We start from the raw sequence: 21,777 nt of genomic DNA on the forward strand, positions 1-21,777 counted from the left end.
AAACCTGCAGTCTATAAGGCAGGAGCTCCTGCCTGTCCCACTACACCATCCATCCACAGTGAGCTAGCACGGCCAGACAGCCTTAAACCTGCAGTCTATAAGGCAGGAGCTCCCTGCCTGTCCCACTACACCATCCATCCACAGTGAGCTAGCACGGCCAGACAGCCTTAAACCTCCAGTCTATAAGGCAGGAGCTCCCTGCCTGTCCCACTACACCATCCATCCACAGTAAGCTAGCACGGCCAGACAGCCTTAAACCTGCAGTCTATAAGGCAGGAGCTCCCTGCTTATCTCACTACACCATCCATCCACAGTAAGCTAGCACGGCCAGACAGCCTTAAACCTGCAGTCTATAAGGCAGGAGCTCCCTGCCTGTCCCACTACACAGTCCATCCACAGTAAGCTAGCACGGCCAGACAGCCTTAAACCTGCAGTCTATAAGGCAGGAGCTCCCTGCTTATCTCACTACACCATCCATCCACAGTGAGCTAGCACGGCCAGACAGCCTTAAACCTGCAGTCTGTGGAACAGGAGCTCCCTGCCTGTCCCACTACACCATCCATCCACAGTGAGCTAGCACGGCCAGACAGCCTTAAACCTGCAGTCTATAAGGCAGGAGCTCCCTGCCTGTCCCACTACACCATCCATCCACAGTGAGCTAGCACGGCCAGACAGCCTTAAACCTGCAGTCTATAAGGCAGGAGCTCCCTGCCTGTCCCACTACACCATCCATCCACAGTAAGCTAGCACGGCCAGACAGCCTTAAACCTGCAGTCTATAAGGCAGGAGCTCCCTGCTTATCTTACTACACCATCCATCCATCCACAGTGAGCTAGCACGGCCAGACAGCCTTAAACCTGCAGTCTATAAGGCAGGAGCTCCCTGCCTGTCCCACTACACCATCCATCCACAGTGAGCTAGCACGGCCAGACAGCCTTAAACCTGCAGTCTATAAGGCAGGAGCTCCCTGCCTGTCCCACTACACCATCCATCCACAGTAAGCTAGCACGGCCAGACAGCCTTAAACCTGCAGTCTATAAGGCAGGAGCTCCCTGCTTATCTTACTACACCATCCATCCACAGTGAGCTAGCACGGCCAGACAGCCTTAAACCTGCAGTCTGTGGAACAGGAGCTCCCTGCCTGTCCCACTACACCATCCATCCACAGTGAGCTAGCACGGCCAGACAGCCTTAAACCTGCAGTCTGTGGAACAGGAGCTCCCTGCCTGTCCCACTACACCATCCATCCACAGTGAGCTAGCACGGCCAGACAGCCTTAAACCTGCAGTCTATAAGGCAGGAGCTCCCTGCCTGTCCCACTGCACCATCCATCCACAGTGAGCTAGCACGGCCAGACAGCCTTAAACCTGCAGTCTGTAAGGCAGGAGCTCCCTGCCTCTCCCACTACACTCCCACTCACTACAGTGAGCTAGCATGGCCAGTCTAATTAAATGGCTGAACTGAACCCTGGAGTTGTTTTTCTGGTTTAATCCAATCCTTCATCCTTAACCAATCGGAAATGAATGCCTGAATTGTTAGCCAATCTGAATTAATGCCTGAATTGTTAACCAATCAGAATGAATGCCAGAAGTTAACCCTAGAGTTGTTTCTGTATACCAAAAATGAACCCTTTCAATTTAAACCAGTCAGAAATGAATGCCTTAATTTAGCAGTACAGTTCAGTATCTGCGTGCCTAATATAAACAAATGTCAGCTGTGTCTGACTCCAGGTCTGACTCCAGGTCTGACTCCAGGTCTGACCCCAGGTCTGACCCCAGGTCTGACTCCAGGTCTGACTCCAGGTCTGACTCCAGGTCTGACTCCAGGTCTGACTCCAGGTCTGACTCCAGGGCCGGGGGGGATTGTGGACTGGGGGCCGGTGGGGGGGGGGGGGGGGGGGGGCAGATGGCTTAATCTTCCAGCTCCTGCTCTGAGGGTCATGAGTTCAATCTCATTGACAGGCATTCATTTATTCATTCATTCATTCATTCATTCATTATTATAAACTTCGAAATTTGAGGTTTGGAGCAATTTAGAAATGTGGAAAAACGTTTAATTTTGCACTGAGACTGTGATAACTTGTTGATAGCTATAACGTTATACATCAACAACTCTAAACAGTAGTTTACAGCCTTGTTTATAACCTGTTTATAGGCTATAACGTTATACATCAACAACTCTAAACAGTAGTTTACAGCCTTGTTTATAACCTGTTTATAGGCTACTGAAAACGCCTTGTATAAAGGCCTGTTTAGTCTACAAATGCTTTGCTGATAAATATCTAGGTCTGTTTTAGTTTATTTGTCCCCAGTACTACAACCAAAAATGTGTTGGATCACTTCGTTGTGATGACTCGGCGATAAAACCTTATATTTGAATTTAATAACGGTGGCTTTCGACAAAACAACATGTAATCATTACAGTGTTTTCATATGAATGATCTGTTGTCAAATCGGACGTTTCATGTTGTGAAGGTTCCCGTGGTAATAACTAAAGGTTCCCTGGTAGTAACTAAAGGTTCCCGTTGTAATAACTAAAGGTTCCCGTTGTAATAACTAAAGGTTCCCGTTGTAATAACTAAAGGTTCCCGTTGTAATAACTAAAGGTTCCCGTTGTAATAACTAAAGGTTCCTGTTGTAATAACTAAAGGTTCCCGGGGTAATAACTAAAGGTTCCCGGGGTAATAACTAAAGGTTCCCGTTGTGATAACTAAAGGTTCCCGTTGTGATAACTAAAGGTTCCCGTTGTGATAACTAAAGGTTCCCGTTGTGATAACTAAAGGTTCCCGTTGTGATAACTAAAGGTTCCCGTTGTGATAACTAAAGGTTCCCGTTGAGATAACTAAAGGTTCCCGTTGTGATAACTAAAGGTTCCCGTTGTGATAACTAAAGGTTCCCGTTGTGATAACTAAAGGTTCCCGTTGTGATAACTAAAGGTTCCCGTGGTAATAACTAAAGGTTCCCGTGGTAATAACTAAAGGTTCCCGTTGTGATAACTAAAGGTTCCCGTTGAGATAACTAAAGGTTCCCGTTGTAATAACTAAAGGTTACCGTTGTAATAACTAAAGGTTCCCGTTGTGATAACTAAAGGTTACCGGGGTAATAACTAAAGGTTCCCGTTGTAATAACTAAAGGTTACCGGGGTAATAACTAAAGGTTCCCGTTGTAATAACTAAAGGTTCCCGTTGTAATAACTAAAGGTTACCGGGGTAATAACTAAAGGTTCCCGTTGTAATAACTAAAGGTTACCGGGGTAATAACTAAAGGTTCCCGTTGTAATAACTAAAGGTTACCGGGGTAATAACTAAAGGTTCCCGTTGTAATAACTAAAGGTTACCGGGGTAATAACTAAAGGTTCCCGTTGTAATAACTAAAGGTTCCCGTTGTAATAACTAAAGGTTCCCGTTGTAAAAACTAAAGGTTCCCGGTGTAATAACTAAAGGTTCCCGTTGTAATAACTAAAGGTTCCCGTTGTAACAACTAAAGGTTCCCGTTGTAATAACTATAGCCGACTACTTACAGCACACGCAGATTCCTCAGTCCAGCGAAGTCGGCCTTGGTGATTTTAGTCAGATTATTAGCGTTCAGATCCCTGGAGAAACAAGACGACATGATGAGTTACAATATCGACAAAAAATAAATAAACAATCATTCAGATTTAAAACATGTTCTAAAAAAACAGATTTGAATAACACACAACCTGCACGTCACTGTGCCAGTATTACCCTGGTTATTCAACACGATTTAGGCCACAATTAAATGACTGAATTTAAAACAAACGCTGGGGGAGAATCTCAGGATACATGTGGACATGTTCATCTTTCCATTACAGATCAGAGACGTCAGCCTACGAAACCTAAAGGAACGATGAGATAATTCAAACCTCTGAAACGATGAGTAGGATAATAGGAATGATGAGATAATTCAAACCTCTGAAACGATGAGCAGGATAATAGGAATGATGAGATAATTCAAACCTATGAAACGATGAGCAGGATAACAGGAATGATGAGATAATTCAAACCTCTGAAACGATGAGCAGGATACAGCAAGGTGTTACAGTTTAATTTATCGGAGGCGACATTAGGAGATCGTTAGTTCAATCTGTTGACGGGTAAATGGAAAGGGTTTTAGTTTAACCAACAAAACCACATCAATCTCCTCAGCGGGTAGAAAAACAAACTATCCTACAGGCTTTATTAGCTTAAAAGGGAATTCACTAAATCCGTTTTTGATTAGTTCGAGCTGTGTGTGTGTGTGTGTGTGTGTGTGTGTGTGTGTGTGTGTGTGTGTGTGTGTGTGTGTGTGTGTGTGTGTGTTGTGACGTCTCGGGCTGTTGTAACGCGAAAACACGGGCCAAATGAATTATCTGTCCGATACCAACGGGAACCATTTCCTGCTCCACTTCTTTTTAATCATCACTACGGTTCTATAAAAACGAGCCACGAGGTTATTTCGTGGTTCTGTTGTGAGAACCACTTCATCAGAATGGACTTGGGTTTTGGAGGATTCTGTTGAAGGACCTTAACAGCAGATAATATCATCAATATATTAGGATAATGACTGACTATATCAGTGGTTCACAACCTGTTTAAAAGGTTACTGTACCACCGACTGAATGTTGCTCTGGCCGGAAGTACCCCGGAAGTACCCCCTTCATGTGTTTTTCACCAGTAACCCTACTCTCCCATGAGTCTTCTCCAGTACAACCTGTGGATAGGTCCTAATACCCCTGGTTGGAAACCACTGGTCTATATTATAGACTTCAGGGAGGGTAGACAATAAACCCTATATAGTGACTACAGTCCTAATACCCCTGGTTGGAAACCACTGGTCTATATTATAGACTTCAGGGAGGGTAGACAATAAACCCTATATAGTGACTACAGTCCTAATACCCCTGGTTGGAAACCACTGGTCTATAGTATAGACTTCAGGGAGGGTAGACAATAAACCCTATATAGTGACTACAGTCCTAATACCCCTGGTTGGAAACCACTGGTCTATATTATAGACTTCAGGGAGGGTAGACAATAAACCCTATATAGTGACTACAGTCCTAATACCCCTGGTTGGAAACCACTGGTCTATATTATAGACTTCAGGGAGGGTAGACAATAAACCCTATATAGTGACTACAGTCCTAATACCCCTGGTTGGAAACCACTGGTCTATATTATAGACTTCAGGGAGGGTAGACAATAAACCCTATATAGTGACTACAGTCCTAATACCCCTGGTTGGAAACCACTGGTCTATATTATAGACTTCAGGGAGGGTAGACAATAAACCCTATATAGTGACTACAGTCCTAATACCCCTGGTTGGAAACCACTGGTCTATATTATAGACTTCAGGGAGGGTAGACAATAAACCCTATATAGTGACTACAGTCCTAATACCCCTGGTTGGAAACCACTGGTCTATATTATAGACTTCAGGGAGGGTAGACAATAAACCCTATATAGTGACTACAGTCCTAATACCCCTGGTTGGAAACCACTGGTCTATAGTATAGACTTCAGGGAGGGTAGACAATAAACCCTATATAGTGACTACAGTCCTAATACCCCTGGTTGGAAACCACTGGTCTATAGTATAGACTTCAGGGAGGGTAGACAATAAACCCTACATAGTGACTACAGTCCTAATACCCCTGGTTGGAAACCACTGGTCTATATTATAGACTTCAGGGAGGGTAGACAATAAACCCTATATAGTGACTACAGTCCTAATACCCCTGGTTGGAAACCACTGGTCTATAGTATAGACTTCAGGGAGGGTAGACAATAAACCCTATATAGTGACTACAGTCCTAATACCCCTGGTTGGAAACCACTGGTCTATATTATAGACTTCAGGGAGGGTAGACAATAAACCCTATATAGTGACTACAGTCCTAATACCCCTGGTTGGAAACCACTGGTCTATAGTATAGACTTCAGGGAGGGTAGACAATAAACCCTATATAGTGACTACAGTCCTAATACCCCTGGTTGGAAACCACTGGTCTATATTATAGACTTCAGGGAGGGTAGACAATAAACCCTATATAGTGACTACAGTCCTAATACCCCTGGTTGGAAACCACTGGTCTATATTATAGACTTCAGGGAGGGTAGACAATAAACCCTATATAGTGACTACAGTCCTAATACCCCTGGTTGGAAACCACTGGTCTATATTATAGACTTCAGGGAGGGTAGACAATAAACCCTATATAGTGACTACAGTCCTAACACCCCTGGTTGGAAACCACTGGTCTATATTATAGACTTCAGGGACAATAAACCCTATATAGTGACTACAGTCCTAATACCCCTGGTTGGAAACCACTGGTCTATAGTATAGACTTCAGGGAGGGTAGACAATAAACCCTATATAGTGACTACAGTCCTAATACCCCTGGTTGGAAACCACTGGTCTATATTATAGACTTCAGGGAGGGTAGACAATAAACCCTATATAGTGACTACAGTCCTAATACCCCTGGTTGGAAACCACTGGTCTATATTATAGACTTCAGGGAGGGTAGACAATAAACCCTATATAGTGACTACAGTCCTAATACCCCTGGTTGGAAACCACTGGTCTATATTATAGACTTCAGGGAGGGTAGACAATAAACCCTATATAGTGACTATAGTCCTAATACCCCTGGTTGGAAACCACTGGTCTATATTATAGACTTCAGGGAGGGTAGACAATAAACCCTATATAGTGACTACAGTCCTAATACCCCTGGTTGGAAACCACTGGTCTATATTATAGACTTCAGGGAGGGTAGACAATAAACCCTATATAGTGACTACAGTCCTAATACCCCTGGTTGGAAACCACTGGTCTATATTATAGACTTCAGGGAGGGTAGACAATAAACCCTATATAGTGACTACAGTCCTAATACCCCTGGTTGGAAACCACTGGTCTATATTATAGACTTCAGGGAGGGTAGACAATAAACCCTATATAGTGACTACAGTCCTAATACCCCTGGTTGGAAACCACTGGTCTATATTATAGACTTCAGGGAGGGTAGACAATAAACCCTATATAGTGACTATAGTCCTAATACCCCTGGTTGGAAACCACTGGTCTATATTATAGACTTCAGGGAGGGTAGACAATAAACCCTATATAGTGACTACAGTCCTAATACCCCTGGTTGGAAACCACTGGTCTATATTATAGACTTCAGGGAGGGTAGACAATAAACCCTATATAGTGACTACAGTCCTAATACCCCTGGTTGGAAACCACTGGTCTATATTATAGACTTCAGGGAGGGTAGACAATAAACCCTATATAGTGACTACAGTCCTAATACCCCTGGTTGGAAACCACTGGTCTATATTATAGACTTCAGGGAGGGTAGACAATAAACCCTATATAGTGACTACAGTCCTAATACCCCTGGTTGGAAACCACTGGTCTATATTATAGACTTCAGGGAGGGTAGACAATAAACCCTATATAGTGACTACAGTCCTAATACCCCTGGTTGGAAACCACTGGTCTATATTATAGACTTCAGGGAGGGTAGACAATAAACCCTATATAGTGACTACAGTCCTAATACCCCTGGTTGGAAACCACTGGTCTATAGTATAGACTTCAGGGAGGGTAGACAATAAACCCTATATAGTGACTACAGTCCTAATACCCCTGGTTGGAAACCACTGGTCTATATTATAGACTTCAGGGAGGGTAGACAATAAACCCTATATAGTGACTACAGTCCTAATACCCCTGGTTGGAAACCACTGGTCTATATTATAGACTTCAGGGAGGGTAGACAATAAACCCTATATAGTGACTACAGTCCTAATACCCCTGGTTGGAAACCACTGGTCTATATTATAGACTTCAGGGAGGGTAGACAATAAACCCTATATAGTGACTACAGTCCTAATACCCCTGGTTGGAAACCACTGGTCTATATTATAGACTTCAGGGAGGGTAGACAATAAACCCTATATAGTGACTACAGTCCTAATACCCCTGGTTGGAAACCACTGGTCTATATTATAGACTTCAGGGAGGGTAGACAATAAACCCTATATAGTGACTACAGTCCTAATACCCCTGGTTGGAAACCACTGGTCTATATTATAGACTTCAGGGAGGGTAGACAATAAACCCTATATAGTGACTACAGTCCTAATACCCCTGGTTGGAAACCACTGGTCTATATTATAGACTTCAGGGAGGGTAGACAATAAACCCTATATAGTGACTACAGTCCTAATACCCCTGGTTGGAAACCACTGGTCTATAGTATAGACTTCAGGGAGGGTAGACAATAAACCCTATATAGTGACTACAGTCCTAATACCCCTGGTTGGAAACCACTGGTCTATATTATAGACTTCAGGGAGGGTAGACAATAAACCCTATATAGTGACTACAGTCCTAATACCCCTGGTTGGAAACCACTGGTCTATATTATAGACTTCAGGGAGGGTAGACAATAAACCCTATATAGTGACTACAGTCCTAATACCCCTGGTTGGAAACCACTGGTCTATATTATAGACTTCAGGGAGGGTAGACAATAAACCCTATATAGTGACTACAGTCCTAATACCCCTGGTTGGAAACCACTGGTCTATATTATAGACTTCAGGGAGGGTAGACAATAAACCCTATATAGTGACTACAGTCCTAATACCCCTGGTTGGAAACCACTGGTCTATATTATAGACTTCAGGGAGGGTAGACAATAAACCCTATATAGTGACTACAGTCCTAATACCCCTGGTTGGAAACCACTGGTCTATAGTATAGACTTCAGGGAGGGTAGACAATAAACCCTATATAGTGACTACAGTCCTAATACCCCTGGTTGGAAACCACTGGTCTATAGTATAGACTTCAGGGAGGGTAGACAATAAACCCTACATAGTGACTACAGTCCTAATACCCCTGGTTGGAAACCACTGGTCTATATTATAGACTTCAGGGAGGGTAGACAATAAACCCTATATAGTGACTACAGTCCTAATACCCCTGGTTGGAAACCACTGGTCTATATTATAGACTTCAGGGAGGGTAGACAATAAACCCTATATAGTGACTACAGTCCTAATACCCCTGGTTGGAAACCACTGGTCTATATTATAGACTTCAGGGAGGGTAGACAATAAACCCTATATAGTGACTACAGTCCTAATACCCCTGGTTGGAAACCACTGGTCTATAGTATAGACTTCAGGGAGGGTAGACAATAAACCCTATATAGTGACTACAGTCCTAATACCCCTGGTTGGAAACCACTGGTCTATATTATAGACTTCAGGGAGGGTAGACAATAAACCCTATATAGTGACTACAGTCCTAATACCCCTGGTTGGAAACCACTGGTCTATATTATAGACTTCAGGGAGGGTAGACAATAAACCCTATATAGTGACTACAGTCCTAATACCCCTGGTTGGAAACCACTGGTCTATATTATAGACTTCAGGGAGGGTAGACAATAAACCCTATATAGTGACTACAGTCCTAATACCCCTGGTTGGAAACCACTGGTCTATATTATAGACTTCAGGGAGGGTAGACAATAAACCCTATATAGTGACTACAGTCCTAATACCCCTGGTTGGAAACCACTGGTCTATAGTATAGACTTCAGGGAGGGTAGACAGTAAACCCTATATAGTGACTACAGTCCTAATACCCCTGGTTGGAAACCACTGGTCTATAGTATAGACTTCAGGGAGGGTAGACAATAAACCCTATATAGTGACTACAGTCCTAATACCCCTGGTTGGAAACCACTGGTCTATATTATAGACTTCAGGGAGGGTAGACAATAAACCCTATATAGTGACTACAGTCCTAATACCCCTGGTTGGAAACCACTGGTCTATAGTATAGACTTCAGGGAGGGTAGACAATAAACCCTATATAGTGACTACAGTCCTAATACCCCTGGTTGGAAACCACTGGTCTATATTATAGACTTCAGGGAGGGTAGACAATAAACCCTATATAGTGACTACAGTCCTAATACCCCTGGTTGGAAACCACTGGTCTATAGTATAGACTTCAGGGAGGGTAGACAATAAACCCTATATAGTGACCACAGTCCTAATACCCCTGGTTGGAAACCACTGGTCTATATTATAGACTTCAGGGAGGGTAGACAATAAACCCTATATAGTGACTACAGTCCTAATACCCCTGGTTGGAAACCACTGGTCTATAGTATAGACTTCAGGGAGGGTAGACAATAAACCCTATATAGTGACTACAGTCCTAATACCCCTGGTTGGAAACCACTGGTCTATATTATAGACTTCAGGGAGGGTAGACAATAAACCCTATATAGTGACTACAGTCCTAATACCCCTGGTTGGAAACCACTGGTCTATATTATAGACTTCAGGGAGGGTAGACAATAAACCCTATATAGTGACTACAGTCCTAATACCCCTGGTTGGAAACCACTGGTCTATAGTATAGACTTCTGGGAGGGTAGACAATAAACCCTATATAGTGACTACAGTCCTAATACCCCTGGTTGGAAACCACTGGTCTATATTATAGACTTCAGGGAGGGTAGACAATAAACCCTATATAGTGACTACAGTCCTAATACCCCTGGTTGGAAACCACTGGTCTATATTATAGACTTCAGGGAGGGTAGACAATAAACCCTATATAGTGACTACAGTCCTAATACCCCTGGTTGGAAACCACTGGTCTATATTATAGACTTCAGGGAGGGTAGACAATAAACCCTATATAGTGACTACAGTCCTAATACCCCTGGTTGGAAACCACTGGTCTATATTATAGACTTCAGGGAGGGTAGACAATAAACCCTATATAGTGACTACAGTCCTAATACCCCTGGTTGGAAACCACTGGTCTATATTATAGACTTCAGGGAGGGTAGACAATAAACCCTATATAGTGACTACAGTCCTAATATCCCTGGTTGGAAACCACTGGTCTATATTATAGACTTCAGGGAGGGTAGACAATAAACCCTATATAGTGACTACAGTCCTAATACAACTGGTTGGAAACCACTGGTCTATATTATAGACTTCAGGGAGGGTAGACAATAAACCCTATATAGTGACTACAGTCCTAATACCCCTGGTTGGAAACCACTGGTCTATATTATAGACTTCAGGGAGGGTAGACAATAAACCCTATATAGTGACTACAGTCCTAATACCCCTGGTTGGAAACCACTGGTCTATATTATAGACTTCAGGGAGGGTAGACAATAAACCCTATATAGTGACTACAGTCCTAATACCCCTGGTTGGAAACCACTGGTCTATATTATAGACTTCAGGGAGGGTAGACAATAAACCCTATATAGTGACTACAGTCCTAATACCCCTGGTTGGAAACCACTGGTCTATAGTATAGACTTCAGGGAGGGTAGACAATAAACCCTATATAGTGACTACAGTCCTAATACCCCTGGTTGGAAACCACTGGTCTATAGTATAGACTTCAGGGAGGGTAGACAGTAAACCCTATATAGTGACTACAGTCCTAATACCCCTGGTTGGAAACCACTGGTCTATAGTATAGACTTCAGGGAGGGTAGACAATAAACCCTATATAGTGACTACAGTCCTAATACCCCTGGTTGGAAACCACTGGTCTATATTATAGACTTCAGGGAGGGTAGACAATAAACCCTATATAGTGACTACAGTCCTAATACCCCTGGTTGGAAACCACTGGTCTATAGTATAGACTTCAGGGAGGGTAGACAATAAACCCTATATAGTGACTACAGTCCTAATACCCCTGGTTGGAAACCACTGGTCTATATTATAGACTTCAGGGAGGGTAGACAATAAACCCTATATAGTGACTACAGTCCTAATACCCCTGGTTGGAAACCACTGGTCTATAGTATAGACTTCAGGGAGGGTAGACAATAAACCCTATATAGTGACTACAGTCCTAATACCCCTGGTTGGAAACCACTGGTCTATATTATAGACTTCAGGGAGGGTAGACAATAAACCCTATATAGTGACTACAGTCCTAATACCCCTGGTTGGAAACCACTGGTCTATAGTATAGACTTCAGGGAGGGTAGACAATAAACCCTATATAGTGACTACAGTCCTAATACCCCTGGTTGGAAACCACTGGTCTATATTATAGACTTCAGGGAGGGTAGACAATAAACCCTATATAGTGACTACAGTCCTAATACCCCTGGTTGGAAACCACTGGTCTATATTATAGACTTCAGGGAGGGTAGACAATAAACCCTATATAGTGACTACAGTCCTAATACCCCTGGTTGGAAACCACTGGTCTATAGTATAGACTTCAGGGAGGGTAGACAATAAACCCTATATAGTGACTACAGTCCTAATACCCCTGGTTGGAAACCACTGGTCTATATTATAGACTTCAGGGAGGGTAGACAATAAACCCTATATAGTGACTACAGTCCTAATACCCCTGGTTGGAAACCACTGGTCTATATTATAGACTTCAGGGAGGGTAGACAATAAACCCTATATAGTGACTACAGTCCTAATACCCCTGGTTGGAAACCACTGGTCTATATTATAGACTTCAGGGAGGGTAGACAATAAACCCTATATAGTGACTACAGTCCTAATACCCCTGGTTGGAAACCACTGGTCTATATTATAGACTTCAGGGAGGGTAGACAATAAACCCTATATAGTGACTACAGTCCTAATACCCCTGGTTGGAAACCACTGGTCTATATTATAGACTTCAGGGAGGGTAGACAATAAACCCTATATAGTGACTACAGTCCTAATACCCCTGGTTGGAAACCACTGGTCTATATTATAGACTTCAGGGAGGGTAGACAATAAACCCTATATAGTGACTACAGTCCTAATACCCCTGGTTGGAAACCACTGGTCTATATTATAGACTTCAGGGAGGGTAGACAATAAACCCTATATAGTGACTACAGTCCTAATATCCCTGGTTGGAAACCACTGGTCTATATTATAGACTTCAGGGAGGGTAGACAATAAACCCTATATAGTGACTACAGTCCTAATACCCCTGGTTGGAAACCACTGGTCTATATTATAGACTTCAGGGAGGGTAGACAATAAACCCTATATAGTGACTACAGTCCTAATACCCCTGGTTGGAAACCACTGGTCTATATTATAGACTTCAGGGAGGGTAGACAATAAACCCTATATAGTGACTACAGTCCTAATACCCCTGGTTGGAAACCACTGGTCTATATTATAGACTTCAGGGAGGGTAGACAATAAACCCTATATAGTGACTACAGTCCTAATACCCCTGGTTGGAAACCACAGGTCTATAGTATAGACTTCAGGGAGGGTAGACAATAAACCCTATATAGTGACTACAGTCCTAATACCCCTGGTTGGAAACCACTGGTCTATATTATAGACTTCAGGGAGGGTAGACAATAAACCCTATATAGTGACTACAGTCCTAATACCCCTGGTTGGAAACCACTGGTCTATATTATAGACTTCAGGGAGGGTAGACAATAAACCCTATATAGTGACTACAGTCCTAATACCCCTGGTTGGAAACCACTGGTCTATATTATAGACTTCAGGGAGGGTAGACAATAAACCCTATATAGTGACTACAGTCCTAATACCCCTGGTTGGAAACCACTGGTCTATATTATAGACTTCAGGGAGGGTAGACAATAAACCCTATATAGTGACTACAGTCCTAATACCCCTGGTTGGAAACCACTGGTCTATATTATAGACTTCAGGGAGGGTAGACAATAAACCCTATATAGTGACTACAGTCCTAATACCCCTGGTTGGAAACCACTGGTCTATATTATAGACTTCAGGGAGGGTAGACAATAAACCCTATATAGTGACTACAGTCCTAATACCCCTGGTTGGAAACCACTGGTCTATATTATAGACTTCAGGGAGGGTAGACAATAAACCCTATATAGTGACTACAGTCCTAATACCCCTGGTTGGAAACCACTGGTCTATAGTATAGACTTCAGGGAGGGTAGACAATAAACCCTATATAGTGACTACAGTCCTAATACCCCTGGTTGGAAACCACTGGTCTATATTATAGACTTCAGGGAGGGTAGACAATAAACCCTATATAGTGACTACAGTCCTAATACCCCTGGTTGGAAACCACTGGTCTATATTATAGACTTCAGGGAGGGTAGACAATAAACCCTATATAGTGACTACAGTCCTAATACCCCTGGTTGGAAACCACTGGTCTATATTATAGACTTCAGGGAGGGTAGACAATAAACCCTATATAGTGACTACAGTCCTAACACCCCTGGTTGGAAACCACTGGTCTATATTATAGACTTCAGGGACAATAAACCCTATATAGTGACTACAGTCCTAATACCCCTGGTTGGAAACCACTGGTCTATAGTATAGACTTCAGGGAGGGTAGACAATAAACCCTATATAGTGACTACAGTCCTAATACCCCTGGTTGGAAACCACTGGTCTATATTATAGACTTCAGGGAGGGTAGACAATAAACCCTATATAGTGACTACAGTCCTAATACCCCTGGTTGGAAACCACTGGTCTATATTATAGACTTCAGGGAGGGTAGACAATAAACCCTATATAGTGACTACAGTCCTAATACCCCTGGTTGGAAACCACTGGTCTATATTATAGACTTCAGGGAGGGTAGACAATAAACCCTATATAGTGACTATAGTCCTAATACCCCTGGTTGGAAACCACTGGTCTATATTATAGACTTCAGGGAGGGTAGACAATAAACCCTATATAGTGACTACAGTCCTAATACCCCTGGTTGGAAACCACTGGTCTATATTATAGACTTCAGGGAGGGTAGACAATAAACCCTATATAGTGACTACAGTCCTAATACCCCTGGTTGGAAACCACTGGTCTATATTATAGACTTCAGGGAGGGTAGACAATAAACCCTATATAGTGACTACAGTCCTAATACCCCTGGTTGGAAACCACTGGTCTATATTATAGACTTCAGGGAGGGTAGACAATAAACCCTATATAGTGACTACAGTCCTAATACCCCTGGTTGGAAACCACTGGTCTATATTATAGACTTCAGGGAGGGTAGACAATAAACCCTATATAGTGACTACAGTCCTAATACCCCTGGTTGGAAACCACTGGTCTATATTATAGACTTCAGGGAGGGTAGACAATAAACCCTATATAGTGACTACAGTCCTAATACCCCTGGTTGGAAACCACTGGTCTATAGTATAGACTTCAGGGAGGGTAGACAATAAACCCTATATAGTGACTACAGTCCTAATACCCCTGGTTGGAAACCACTGGTCTATATTATAGACTTCAGGGAGGGTAGACAATAAACCCTATATAGTGACTACAGTCCTAATACCCCTGGTTGGAAACCACTGGTCTATATTATAGACTTCAGGGAGGGTAGACAATAAACCCTATATAGTGACTACAGTCCTAATACCCCTGGTTGGAAACCACTGGTCTATATTATAGACTTCAGGGAGGGTAGACAATAAACCCTATATAGTGACTACAGTCCTAATACCCCTGGTTGGAAACCACTGGTCTATATTATAGACTTCAGGGAGGGTAGACAATAAACCCTATATAGTGACTACAGTCCTAATACCCCTGGTTGGAAACCACTGGTCTATATTATAGACTTCAGGGAGGGTAGACAATAAACCCTATATAGTGACTACAGTCCTAATACCCCTGGTTGGAAACCACTGGTCTATATTATAGACTTCAGGGAGGGTAGACAATAAACCCTATATAGTGACTACAGTCCTAATACCCCTGGTTGGAAACCACTGGTCTATATTATAGACTTCAGGGAGGGTAGACAATAAACCCTATATAGTGACTACAGTCCTAATACCCCTGGTTGGAAACCACTGGTCTATATTATAGACTTCAGGGAGGGTAGACAATAAACCCTATATAGTGACTACAGTCCTAATACCCCTGGTTGGAAACCACTGGTCTATAGTATAGACTTCAGGGAGGGTAGACAATAAACCCTATATAGTGACTACAGTCCTAATACCCCTGGTTGGAAACCACTGGTCTATATTATAGACTTCAGGGAGGGTAGACAATAAACCCTATATAGTGACTACAGTCCTAATACCCCTGGTTGGAAACCACTGGTCTATATTATAGACTTCAGGGAGGGTAGACAATAAACCCTATATAGTGACTACAGTCCTAATACCCCTGGTTGGAAACCACTGGTCTATATTATAGACTTCAGGGAGGGTAGACAATAAACCCTATATAGTGACTACAGTCCTAATACCCCTGGTTGGAAACCACTGGTCTATATTATAGACTTCAGGGAGGGTAGACAATAAACCCTATATAGTGACTACAGTCCTAACACCCCTGGTTGGAAACCACTGGTCTATATTATAGACTTCAGGGAGGGTAGACAATAAACCCTATATAGTGACTACAGTCCTAATACCCCTGGTTGGAAACCACTGGTCTATAGTATAGACTTCAGGGAGGGTAGACAATAAACCCTATATAGTGACTACAGTCCTAATACCCCTGGTTGGAAACCACTGGTCTATATTATAGACTTCAGGGAGGGTAGACAATAAACCCTATATTGTGACTACAGTCCTAATACCCCTGGTTGGAAACCACTGGTCTATAGTATAGACTTCAGGGAGGGTAGACAATAAACCCTATATAGTGACTACAGTCCTAATACCCCTGGTTGGAAACCACTGGTCTATATTATAGACTTCAGGGAGGGTAGACAATAAACCCTATATAGTGACTACAGTCCTAATACCCCTGGTTGGAAACCACTGGTCTATAGTATAGACTTCAGGGAGGGTAGACAATAAACCCTATATAGTGACTACAGTCCTAATACCCCTGGTTGGAAACCACTGGTCTATATTATAGACTTCAGGGAGGGTAGACAATAAACCCTATATAGTGACTACAGTCCTAATACCCCTGGTTGGAAACCACTGGTCTATATTATAGACTTCAGGGAGGGTAGACAATAAACCCTATATAGTGACTACAGTCCTAATACCCCTGGTTGGAAAACACTGGTCTATATTATAGACTTCAGGGAGGGTAGACAATAAACCCTATATAGTGACTACAGTCCTAATACCCCTGGTTGGAAACCACTGGTCTATATTATAGACTTCAGGGAGGGTAGACAATAAACCCTATATAGTGACTACAGTCCTAATACCCCTGGTTGGAAACCACTGGTCTATAGTATAGACTTCAGGGAGGGTAGACAATAAACCCTATATAGTGACTACAGTCCTAATATCCCTGGTTGGAAACCACTGGTCTATATTATAGACTTCAGGGAGGGTAGACAATAAACCCTATATAGTGACTACAGTCCTAATACCCCTGGTTGGAAACCACTGGTCTATATTATAGACTTCAGGGAGGGTAGACAATAAACCCTATATAGTGACTACAGTCCTAATACCCCTGGTTGGAAACCACTGGTCTATATTATAGACTTCAGGGAGGGTAGACAATAAACCCTATATAGTGACTACAGTCCTAATACCCCTGGTTGGAAACCACTGGTCTATATTATAGACTTCAGGGAGGGTAGACAATAAACCCTATATAGTGACTACAGTCCTAATACCCCTGGTTGGAAACCACTGGTCTATAGTATAGACTTCAGGGAGGGTAGACAATAAACCCTATATAGTGACTACAGTCCTAATACCCCTGGTTGGAAACCACTGGTCTATATTATAGACTTCAGGGAGGGTAGACAATAAACCCTATATAGTGACTACAGTCCTAATACCCCTGGTTGGAAACCACTGTTCTATATTATAGACTTCAGGGAGGGTAGACAATAAACCCTATATAGTGACTACAGTCCTAATACCCCTGGTTGGAAACCACTGGTCTATATTATAGACTTCAGGGAGGGTAGACAATAAACCCTATATAGTGACTACAGTCCTAATACCCCTGGTTGGAAACCACTGGTCTATAGTATAGACTTCAGGGAGGGTAGACAATAAACCCTATATAGTGACTACAGTCCTAATACCCCTGGTTGGAAACCACTGGTCTATAGTATAGACTTCAGGGAGGGTAGACAATAAACCCTATATAGTGACTACAGTCCTAATACCCCTGGTTGGAAACCACTGGTCTATATTATCAACTTCAGGGAGGGTAGACAATAAACCCTATATAGTGACTACAGTCCTAATACCCCTGAATGGAAACCACTGGTCTATATTATCAACTTCAGGGAGGGTAGACAATAAACCCTATATAGTGACTACAGTCCTAATACCCCTGGTTGGAAACCACTGGTCTATATTATAGACTTCAGGGAGGGTAGACAATAAACCCTATATAGTGACTACAGTCCTAATACCCCTGGTTGGAAACCACTGGTCTATAGTATAGACTTCAGGGAGGGTAGACAATAAACCCTATATAGTGACTACAGTCCTAATACCCCTGGTTGGAAACCACTGGTCTATATTATAGACTTCAGGGAGGGTAGACAATAAACCCTATATAGTGACTACAGTCCTAATACCCCTGGTTGGAAACCACTGGTCTATATTATAGACTTCAGGGAGGGTAGACAATAAACCCTATATAGTGACTACAGTCCTAATACCCCTGGTTGGAAACCACTGGTCTATATTATAGACTTCAGGGAGGGTAGACAATAAACCCTATATAGTGACTACAGTCCTAATACCCCTGGTTGGAAACCACTGGTCTATAGTATAGACTTCAGGGAGGGTAGACAATAAACCCTATATAGTGACTACAGTCCTAATACCCCTGGTTGGAAACCACTGGTCTATAGTATAGACTTCAGGGAGGGTAGACAATAAACCCTATATAGTGACTACAGTCCTAATACCCCTGGTTGGAAACCACTGGTCTATATTATCAACTTCAGGGAGGGTAGACAATAAACCCTATATAGTGACTACAGTCCTAATACCCCTGGTTGGAAACCACTGGTCTATAGTATAGACTTCAGGGAGGGTAGACAATAAACCCTATATAGTGACTACAGTCCTAATACCCCTGGTTGGAAACCACTGGTCTATATTATAGACTTCAGGGAGGGTAGACAATAAACCCTATATAGTGACTACAGTCCTAATACCCCTGGTTGGAAACCACTGGTCTATATTATAGACTTCAGGGAGGGTAGACAATAAACCCTATATAGTGACTACAGTCCTAATACCCCTGGTTGGAAACCACTGGTCTATATTATAGACTTCAGGGAGGGTAGACAATAAACCCTATATAGTGACTACAGTCCTAATACCCCTGGTTGGAAACCACTGGTCTATACTATAGACTTCAGGGAGGGTAGACAATAAACCCTATATAGTGACTACAGTCCTAATACCCCTGGTTGGAAACCACTGGTCTATAGTATAGACTTCAGGGAGGGTAGACAATAAACCCTATATAGTGACTACAGTCCTAATACCCCTGGTTGGAAACCACTGGTCTATATTATAGACTTCAGGGAGGGTAGACAATAAACCCTATATAGTGACTACAGTCCTAATACCCCTGGTTGGAAACCACTGGTCTATATTATAGACTTCAGGGAGGGTAGACAATAAACCCTATATAGTGACTACAGTCCTAATACCCCTGGTTGGAAACCACTGGTCTATATTATAGACTTCAGGGAGGGTAGACAATAAACCCTATATAGTGACTACAGTCCTAATACCCCTGGTTGGAAACCACTGGTCTATAGTATAGACTTCAGGGAGGGTAGACAATAAACCCTATATAGTGACTACAGTCCTAATACCCCTGGTTGGAAACCACTGGTCTATAGTATAGACTTCAGGGAGGGTAGACAATAAACCCTATATAGTGACTACAGTCCTAATACCCCTGGTTGGAAACCACTGGTCTATATTATAGACTTCAGGGAGGGTAGACAATAAACCCTATATAGTGACTACAGTCCTAATACCCCTGGTTGGAAACCACTGGTCTATATTATAGACTTCAGGGAGGGTAGACAATAAACCCTATATAGTGACTACAGTCCTAATACCCCTGGTTGGAAACCACTGGTCTATATTATAGACTTCAGGGAGGGTAGACAATAAACCCTATATAGTGACTACAGTCCTAATACCCCTGGTTGGAAACCACTGGTCTATATTATAGACTTCAGGGAGGGTAGACAATAAACCCTATATAGTGACTACAGTCCTAATACCCCTGGTTGGAAACCACTGGTCTATAGTATAGACTTCAGGGAGGGTAGACAATAAACCCTATATAGTGACTACAGTCCTAATACCCCTGGTTGGAAACCACTGGTCTATAGTATAGACTTCAGGGAGGGTAGACAATAAACCCTATATAGTGACTACAGTCCTAATACCCCTGGTTGGAAACCACTGGTCTATAGTATAGACTTCAGGGAGGGTAGACAATAAACCCTATATAGTGACTACAGTCCTAATACCCCTGGTTGGAAACCACTGGTCTATAGTATAGACTTCAGGGAGGGTAGACAATAAACCCTATATAGTGACTACAGTCCTAATACCCCTGGTTGGAAACCACTGGTCTATATTATAGACTTCAGGGAGGGTAGACAATAAACCCTATATAGTGACTACAGTCCTAATACCCCTGGTTGGAAACCACTGGTCTATAGTATAGACTTCAGGGAGGGTAGACAATAAACCCTATATAGTGACTACAGTCCTAATACCCCTGGTTGGAAACCACTGGTCTATAGTATAGACTTCAGGGAGGGTAGACAATAAACCCTATATAGTGACTACAGTCCTAATACCCCTGGTTGGAAACCACTGGTCTATAGTATAGACTTCAGGGAGGGTAGACAATAAACCCTATATAGTGACTACAGTCCTAATACCCCTGGTTGGAAACCACTGGTCTATAGTATAGACTTCAGGGAGGGTAGACAATAAACCCTATATAGTGACTACAGTCCTAATACCCCTGGTTGGAAACCACTGGTCTATATTATAGACTTCAGGGAGGGTAGACAATAAACCCTATATAGTGACTACAGTCCTAATACCCCTGGTTGGAAACCACTGGTCTATATTATAGACTTCAGGGAGGGTAGACAATAAACCCTATATAGTGACTACAGTCCTAATACCCCTGGTTGGAAACCACTGGTCTATATTATAGACTTCAGGGAGGGTAGACAATAAACCCTATATAGTGACTACAGTCCTAATACCCCTGGTTGGAAACCACTGGTCTATATTATAGACTTCAGGGAGGGTAGACAATAAACCCTATATAGTGACTACAGTCCTAATACCCCTGGTTGGAAACCACTGGTCTATATTATAGACTTCAGGGAGGGTAGACAATAAACCCTATACTGTGACTACAGTCCTAATACCCCTGGTTGGAAACCACTGGTCTATATTATAGACTTCAGGGAGGGTAGACAATAAACTATATAGTGACTACGGCATATACTCACAGTCTCTCTGCATTGCGTGGTATATTCCTGGGAACGCTGCGGAGACCCTGGCCGTGACAGTCCACAGTAGAGCCGGAACAGGAGCACTGCGCCGGGCATGGCTGGCCCTCTGCCCGGCTGGACAGCCCCAGGACCACCAGGACAGCCAGCAGACAGCGACACAGACCCAGAGCTGAGGCCGGAGCAAAGAGGCTCGACCGTAGGGACATTGTTACTGCAGTGGACTGGTTTGGTAGCCCACTAAGGAGAGGGGCCGAGGAGT

At 42.8% G+C, this 21,777-nt stretch overlaps 1 protein-coding gene across 2 annotated transcripts in view; it reads right to left on the reverse strand.

The window, feature by feature from the left end:
- Positions 1–21,777, reverse strand: part of slit2 (slit homolog 2 (Drosophila)) — a 254,549-nt gene that overhangs the window by 231,362 nt on the left and 1,410 nt on the right. For both annotated transcript variants that reach the window (XM_036934274.1, XM_036934273.1), the window contains exons 1-2: positions 21,516–21,777; positions 3,520–3,591 (exon numbers count right to left, since the gene is read on the reverse strand). The exon at positions 21,516–21,777 is cut by the window's right edge and continues 1,410 nt beyond it. In XM_036934274.1, the coding sequence (XP_036790169.1) occupies positions 3,520–3,591; positions 21,516–21,724 (281 nt within the window). In that variant the 5' untranslated portion in view covers positions 21,725–21,777. The remainder of the gene's footprint in view (positions 1–3,519; positions 3,592–21,515) is intronic.

The sequence above is a fragment of the Oncorhynchus mykiss genome, chromosome 10 (genome assembly GCF_013265735.2).
Source record: "Oncorhynchus mykiss isolate Arlee chromosome 10, USDA_OmykA_1.1, whole genome shotgun sequence".
NCBI classification, from domain to species: Eukaryota; Metazoa; Chordata; class Actinopteri; order Salmoniformes; family Salmonidae; genus Oncorhynchus; species Oncorhynchus mykiss.